Source organism: Sparus aurata, chromosome 23 (assembly GCF_900880675.1).
Source record: "Sparus aurata chromosome 23, fSpaAur1.1, whole genome shotgun sequence".
NCBI classification, from domain to species: Eukaryota; Metazoa; Chordata; class Actinopteri; order Spariformes; family Sparidae; genus Sparus; species Sparus aurata.
This window is the reverse complement of record NC_044209.1, coordinates 29,423,732-29,431,785: the sequence shown is the minus strand read 5'-3', so window position 1 is coordinate 29,431,785 and position 8,054 is coordinate 29,423,732. Positions and strand designations below refer to the sequence as shown.

Genomic DNA, 8,054 nt, shown 5'->3' with positions numbered 1-8,054 from the left:
GCGAAAAGTTTGGTCAACGATATTTCTATAATCTCGACCTGTAGGACAGCTCTGACCTCACATTAGCTAAAATTAACGCTCTTTTTTATAAATATGTAAATATATGTTTTTAAGTTGTGTTCGCTTTAAGAGCTGCATTCAGGACTTTGACTCGTAACAGAGTACTCTTTTGTGGATAAGTAAAAGTACATTACACATTAATTGCTGTGTATATACTGTATTCTGTTGGGTGATCTATTATCAGATCTGATCTTCTGTATTTCTCAGTTTTACTTATGTTGTGCTATTCTGCCTCTGAGTAACTGAGAACTAAAGTAATCAAGTAAATGTAGTCAGTGTTGTTCTCAAAATGACTCAAAAGTCATACTCGAGTAAAAATACAGACAAGGGGTTAATATATTACTTCAGTAAAAGTTACAGTCTGATACCAACTGAGCTTGACGATGCAGGATGTAATCTGTAAAGTAACTAGTAACTTAAGTAATCAAGTAAATGTAGTGGATTAAAAACAACATGTTGTGGAGTGGAAGTATAATAATACTCAAGTAAAGTACAATTACCTCAAAGTTTTACACAAGTACAGTACATGAGTAAATGTACTTAGTTACATTCAATATCTGATACTTTCACTGAGGGGGGGTGTCTGGCTGTGCGGTGCGGTGCGGTGCGGTGCGGGCTCCCTCCCCTCTCTCCTCCCCTCTCTCCTCCCCCTCCTCCCCCTGCTCTGCCCGGCCTCTCTGCTAGCTAACAGGCTAGGCTAGCTCGGCGGCTAGCATCTCTCCTCAGTGTAATTAGTTGAGACGCACCGGCTCCATCAACATCACGGTGCTGTTCGGACTGAAGTGACTCTCTTTAGAATCCCCCCGGTACCGACAGACCGCGCACACCGAAGGGACGCAGACTTTAGGCATCACTTTATCAAATCACTGAAGATGATTAAGCTTTTTTCCCTGAAGCAGCAGAAGAAAGACGAGGAATCTGCTGGAGGAAACAGAACAGGAGCCGGGGGTAAAAAAGCCAGCGCGGCCCAGCTCCGAATACAGAAAGGTAGGCTAGTCAACAGCACCAGTACCGGGTGAGCTGGACCTGGCTGCCGGGCTGACTGGTCACCTGTAAACCACAGGGTACCAGGACGCCCCGGCAGAGACCAGGATCCAGAACCACAGAGAGGAAAAGCGGGCTGTTATTATAACTCAGGCCAACAGCTAGCACGCTAACTTTAGCCTGAAGTGGTGTTAGCTAACCGCGGCTAGCTTGTTCTATATTTGAAAACAAAACGCAGACAGCCAGTCAGAAGCTAGCCCGTATCAGATCGTTCCAGGCTAACATGTTAGCACACAGCTAACACTTAACAACACCAAATCCGGAACAGATCTCACAACACTTGCTAGCTCACACTTTACAGCAGCAACACATCGTAACGTTTCTTTAGGTAGATTTTTTCAGGCTAGTTAGCTCACACCAGATAGCGTTTAACTAGCTAACTTGCTGTGTCAGCTCTCTGTTTATGTGTCCACAGGCTGACTAACTCTTTCTGCACCTCTGGTTACATTTCACTGAGGTCAGGACGTGTTTGACTGGCAGCTAACGAGCTAGTTTCAGTGTGATCAAACTTTCCATCAGTCAGATTTCAGCCGGTTAATAAACACAGAGCGGATTTTCTCACTGAACTCCTGTAAGTGACGTCAGAACACGACCTGACCAACTTCCTGATGAAGCAGCTGTCTGACACACACCTGTGAACACACACATGACAGATCTGACAGGCAGTGTGTTCACTGAGGGAGCTGCAGCTTCTCCTCACACTGTCACACACCTGCTCAGGTGCTTCAGCCGTGTCATCAGGTGAACGTGTTTCCTGTTTGTGTTTCAGACATCAATGAGCTGAACCTGCCAAAGACGTGTGAGATCAACTTCCCCGACGACGATGACCTCCTCAACTTCAGACTCATCATCTCACCAGACGAGGTGTGTGTGTGTGTGTGTGTATTACAGTATCATATGTTTTATAAATGTGTCAATATGCAGGTGATAGTTTAGTAATAACTGTATAAATAATGATGTGATCTGAAAAGAAACTCTGACATGGTTTGAAGTATTAACCGTGTGCATTTGTCTCACAGGGCTTTTACAAAGGAGGAAAGTTTGTCTTCAGCTTTAAGGTGAGAAACACCTGGAGACACCTGTCTGTCACACAGTACACACAGTACTGTACATGGACTCTAATGTGGGTCGGCAGGATGTTCATGGTCTGATCTGTTTTCATTCTTCGGTTCTGTTGTTGTGTTGGTTCTGGTTCAGGTAGGACAGGGTTACCCCCACGACCCCCCCAAGGTGAAGTGTGAGACGATGGTGTATCATCCCAACATCGACCTGGAAGGAAACGTCTGCCTAAATATCTTAAGGTCAGTTCACGTTCGTCTCCATGTTCAGCTGCAGTTTGACTGATCAGAACTTAAGGTCCACTCACTGGTTCTGGACGTGTACAGTGTCCTCCACCTGTCACACCGTGTGCTCTGTCAGGTGATCAGGTTACCTGTGTGAGAGTGAGACAGCAGGTGAAGTCTTTCTTGTTAAAGCAGAGACAGTGAGCTGGGTGTTGGCTGACTCTGGCGCCCCCTGAGGAGAAACACAGAACTACAGTGGAGCTGCTCGATTATGGAAGAAATCATAATCACGATTATTTAGACGATTATTTCTGAGTTTGGAAATATGATGCATTTTTCAGCATTTTCTCCAAAAAGCAGTTTGTAACTGAGAACTTTTGAAATTTCCCCTTAAAAAATACTCAAAATGTTTAAATCAAAAATAACGTACAAATATGTGTCCAACTGTTCTGCAATGTCTATAAAACATTTAATGAATAAAATAAATATACTTAGATATACTGCGTCACGGATCCGATCCAGTTTTGCTCCGCCGTCCTGCACCACCCACCGGCTGCGGTTTGAGTCCGCCACAGTGCAGTACTGAAATTTGGCGTCACCAGACCGAGGAGTTCCTGCGATAGTCACGTGATCACTGGCGAGCGCAGTTATAGGTCTGTTATAAACACAACAACAGGAAGTGTTCCGACCGAGGCATCAGAAGAAGAGCTTGTGTTTGTCTCTTTTTTGACATTTGTGCTCTGGTGTCAACACAGTGTTTTATTTTGAAAAGTAACTGGATGTTATATTGTTGTTTCGGTGCGTTGTTTCACGGACTAAAGTGAAACCTGTCGGCTGCCGTGGAGTCGTAACGCAGCGGACACGTTTCCAGTCAGCAGGGCGCGTTTCCTCATGCGTGTCTCTTTCAGAACATCTCGAGGCTGTACGTGGATGCCAAATAAATCGTTTCAACTCGATTATATTAGTTTGGAGATCGTTTGATCCAGGAATCGAAATCACAATCAAAATCTAATTAAATGTACAGCTGTACTCTGCAGAGCAGCTTCTGTCAGCAGCACTCACACAGAAACACACTTCAGTTTGACGTTAAATCTGACCTGGTGACAGATATTAACTGTAGTAATTATACAGAAATACAGTGTGTTTGTGTCATTTTGAGGCTTCAGTATTAAACTGAGACTGTTTGATGACCAGTTAAAAACTGTTTGTAGTACATTTAAGAAATGCTGTTTATTTTTATGTATTACTGTTAAATTAATCAGGAACTATTCTGAAAATCGTTTATTCCATCTGAGTCAGAACTTCACAAGGAAAAAGTCAACGTGATGAAAACCATCGTTAGCTGCAGCTGACAGTGTGTCAGAGAACTGCACAATTAAATATTATTTTACAATAATATTCATAATGTTAATAATAGATATGTGGTAATATCATGTTAATAATAGTGTCCTCAGTCACCTCCAGTTTATTCTTTATGAAAAGTATAAATTCACAGTTCCTTCACTCGACTTGTGTTGAAAACATCTTACCGTCCTGGTGAAACGTTCAGGTGACGTCATGTTGTCGTCGTCTGTAACTCTGTCTGTTGTGTCTCCACAGAGAGGACTGGAAGCCGGTGCTGACAATAAACTCCATCATCTACGGTCTACAGTATCTATTTCTAGTGAGTTTCCTTCAGTTCACTCGTCTACACCGCTGACACTGAAACACAAAACAGCTGAACTCAGTTTCCTCTTCTGCTTCAGTCCCTCAACATGTCCCTCTGAAGCTAACTGCAGTTAGCATCTCTCTGGTTCCTCTGTGGGATCATTGAACTGGATTCTGGATCATTACAGAACATATCCTGAAGGTTCTGACCCGTCCAGGTTCTGTTGATCCAGATAATCTCCACAGATGAACTCCACTCTGTGATGTGTGAAGCTAAATTAACTGTGTAGCAGTAAGAAGCTAATGCTAGGCTACAAACAGACGACATCACGGTCACATGACTGAAACGTCTCCACCACTAAGAGTCTTACTGCACAATTACTATCCAGGTTTTCTATAAACTGATCAATGTACAAGTTGTAAAGTCAGAGTTAGAACAGTGTGTAACTAAAGTGGCCTGTAAAGACGGACTAGTGAGTAGATGAGTCTCCGTGTTCGCTGTGAGGACGTTTAATGTCCCCGACAACCTCTGTAGTCTCATTCAGACACTCGTTAGCAACCGCTAACTGTTTCTAACACATGAAGAGCTTCAGGATTAAACTGTTGGAATCATTCGCAGCCGCTGCAGCTAAAAGTCCGTTTGAACACTTCTGCCTCCTGCAGGTAACATGTGATTCAAACCTCTTCACTGTGTTCATTTGTTAATGTGACTCCCCCATGTCCTCCCCCCTCCTCCCCCCTGCAGGAGCCGAACCCTGAGGACCCGTTGAACAAGGAGGCGGCAGAAGTCCTCCAAACAAACCGGCGGCTCTTCGAGCAGAACGTCCAGCGCTCTCTGAGGGGCGGATACGTGGGCGCCACCTACTTCGAGAGGTGTCTTAAATAACTCGGCGTCCGACCATTCTCCAAACTCCCCCACCCATCCCCCTACACTCCTCACCTCCTCCTCCCCCTCTGCCTCACCTCCTCCTCCTCCTCCTCAGTCCTGCTCGTTGGCAGCAGCAGGAGCTGCAGCGACAGAAAGCAGCACGCCAGAAGACGCTTTTCTGTTTCAAAACAAAAGAAGACGAAGAAACCCTCCCCTCCTCCTCCCCCCTCCGTCTCCCCCTCCTCTCCCTTCCTCCCATAATTCTGTTTTACTTCCAAGACGCAGCATTCAGCCGTTTACACGCCACAGGGGGACGCCGACACACACACACACACACAAACACACACAGGAACTGGACTTGAAAAGATGGCCGCCAGTGATAGGTGGCCGGGGGGGAGGGAGGGGGAGGGAGGGGAGGCAGGTGAGGGTGGTCTGTGAATGTTGATCGGGTGAGTTGGTGATTCAGAGAACGCCACAACACTGACGACGACGATGATGATGATGAAGATGATGATGACGACGACACCCACATGATTTTCTTTTATTTTTTTATGTTGTACATGGCGAACACACCTGACAGGTGGTCAGAAGGACACGCCCCCTCCTTCTCACCACCATGTGTCTGTTCGTCAGCCGGCAGCAAACTCCAAACTCAGGCAGCGTTCTTCACCAGCAGCCGTTCATCTGCCAGCGTTCTGTGCGCGGTGCACAGAAATCACTACGCCAGGAAGTAGTTCCAGCACACTCCTCCCCCAAAACTACAAATGGTCAATCAGCGAGTGTCAGCTCCACAACTGTAGGAGTCCGACCAGAAAAACATTGACAAGACGGCGGGGAGGGGCTTGTGATCTGATATGGGAGGGATCAGTCAGCGTGGGAGGAGCTAATCACTGTGGGCGGAGCTGTGATGCGCCTTAAAACGTCCGTTGAGAGACAGGTTTTCTGGAGGCAACGTGTGGAGTTTTCAGCTGGATGTATCATGTTTAGTGAGGGGGAGTGGTCAGTCAGAGTGGGAGGGGCTTATGGTGGTGGTGGGAGGAGCCTCTGAGTCACAATACCTTCAGGTACGCCTTAAAAAGTTCCTTAAAACAAGCCGGTAGTTTTTAGCCTGCAATGACTCAGCAACTGTAGATGTAATTATGTCAGCGGAGGAGGGCGGGGCTTATGAGTACAGGGGGCGGAGCTTCTGAGCCGCAGTGGAAGCAGGTTTGCCTTAAAAAGCAAAAGATGATGTCAGTGCTGCATCTTAAAATGTCTGTCAGAGTGAGACATCAAACGGCAGTCGGGAGTTAATCATCTGGTCACATGACTGATGAGCTGCAGGTGCGACAGGTGAGACAGGTGAGACAGCTGGAGGTGAACACGTCTGACACTCAGCTGTCGTGACGTCTGTTTGCTGGTTGAGGAACCTGCGATGACGAGTTTGGAGTTGGCTGCTGATCTCACACACACACACTCTCAGCGTCAGGGGGCGGGGCGTCGTGTCGGGTGGGCGGGGCTAGTGTCAGAGGGTGGGGATCAGTGTGTTTGTGTAAAGGAGGGGGGTGGGCGGGGTTTATTCGGGAGGGGGGGCTTTATGTTTTCATTTTGGCGGGTGGGAGGGTTGTTGTGGGCGGGGCATAAAATGTTAACGATTCTATTGTGTATATTGAAACCCCAGCTGTTCACATTGACTGCAATATGATTTATGTTAAATAAAATATGAACTTGAATGATTATAACTGTGGAGACGTCACTTCAACACACACACACACACGTTTGATGTTTGTCTGTATTTAACAGTTTATTTTATTTAACGTACAGAAAAGCGTTCATACAGGTGATCAGGTGTCGTCTGTGGCCCCTCATGATTGGCTGACAGGCGAGGGGGCGGAGACAGGAAGTAAACTTTAAAAAGGACATTTCTGTATTGTCACGATTCTGGTTAAAAAACATTCTTTCAACACATTCTCACGTTTTCCAAAGCGCACAAATCTCACTCTGATTATATTTATTCACTGACTCGTTGGACTCTGAGTTCTGTGCAGCGCTCAGCAGAACCTGGGTGATCCGATGGATGAGCAGAGACCTCAGCAGTGAGTCTGAACTCGCATCTCATTGTTCCAGCAGCACGAAAACATCCTGTTAAACCTGACGGACACAGTAACAACGAGGAACAGTCGTGTCGCTCTGTCACGATGACATCATCAGATGCCTCCACAGTCGACAGCCCAGTGCTCCTCCCTCGTCCCTCCTCCTGGTCCCGTCCCTCCTCCTGGTCCCGTCCCTCCTCCTGGTCCCATCCCTCCTCCTGGTCCCGGCCCTCCTCCTGGTCCCGGCCCTCCTCCTGGTCCCGTCCCTCAGGCCAGCTGGTGCTGGGTGGTCATGAGGACCAGCGGGACCTCTTTGTCTGCGGTGCCGAGCAGAGGAAACATCCTCTCTGTGAACTCAGAGGTTCCATTGAAGCTGTAGATCTCTGAGCCCGACTTCACGTTATAGAAGGACACCTGACCCTCGTCCATGTCCAGGAACACGCCCACCTGACGCAGCTTCGGAGGACTCTTCACCTGCAACACACACACACACGCAGTTATTCAGGTGACTCCAGGTTGATAGGATCAATAAAGTAATAAAGTACAGAAAACTATGCATAAAAATATCCGCCTTATCTTTGTAATAAAATATTATCAGGAATGTTTAAGTCACAAAAGATCAAATGTGACAACATGAAGACAGTCACCTTATATTTTAAAATGTTCTGATTATCTCATATTCTGATTTATTTTGTTGTTCATCATCTCTAACTTTTCATCTGTTTCTCTGGCAGAAGTCGACCACAGACTGAATCTACAGCTGGTAGAGTCTGTTCACAACATAAAACATTAATATGATATAATATAAAACATTATAATATAATATGATATGGTATAGCAGACCTTGGTCAGCGGCGGGGCTGTGAGCGCCCGCAGGTGGCTGCTGCTCCACCAGAGGGCGTAGTATCCGTTGGGGGGGCTCATGTCAAACAGTCCTTTCCTCTGAGCCGACTCACTGACCACGCCCAGCTTCCAGTCCTTACTCTCTCCGACAAACACCTGCACAGGTGGAAACAGAGAGTTAGATGTCACACCTGGTCCTGGATCAGGTTCATGTGCGTCCTGAGTCTGACCTCCCAG

General features: G+C 46.7%; 2 protein-coding genes across 5 annotated transcripts in view; one reads left to right on the top strand and one right to left on the bottom strand.

Annotated features, from left to right (window-relative positions):
* The first annotated feature begins 723 nt into the window (after nucleotides 1-723).
* ube2m (ubiquitin conjugating enzyme E2 M) lies at nucleotides 724-6,374 on the top strand. The gene is made up of 6 exons (XM_030408172.1): nucleotides 724-1,047; nucleotides 1,874-1,968; nucleotides 2,124-2,162; nucleotides 2,302-2,405; nucleotides 3,987-4,050; nucleotides 4,780-6,374. The coding sequence occupies exons 1-6, from the start codon at nucleotides 933-935 to the stop codon at nucleotides 4,918-4,920; spliced, it is 558 nt and encodes a 185-aa protein (XP_030264032.1). The 5' UTR covers nucleotides 724-932; the 3' UTR covers nucleotides 4,921-6,374.
* Nucleotides 6,375-6,655: 281 nt separating this feature from the next.
* btr30 (bloodthirsty-related gene family, member 30) overlaps nucleotides 6,656-8,054 on the bottom strand; it is a 7,343-nt gene continuing 5,944 nt past the window's right edge. For 2 of the 4 annotated variants that reach the window (XM_030408144.1, XM_030408145.1), the window contains exons 10-12: nucleotides 8,048-8,054; nucleotides 7,818-7,973; nucleotides 7,180-7,448 (exon numbers count right to left, since the gene is read on the bottom strand). The exon at nucleotides 8,048-8,054 is cut by the window's right edge and continues 169 nt beyond it. In XM_030408144.1, coding sequence (XP_030264004.1) covers nucleotides 7,242-7,448; nucleotides 7,818-7,973; nucleotides 8,048-8,054 — 370 coding nt within the window. In that variant the 3' untranslated portion in view covers nucleotides 7,180-7,241. The other 2 variants (XM_030408142.1, XM_030408143.1) reach the window with 2 other exon arrangements.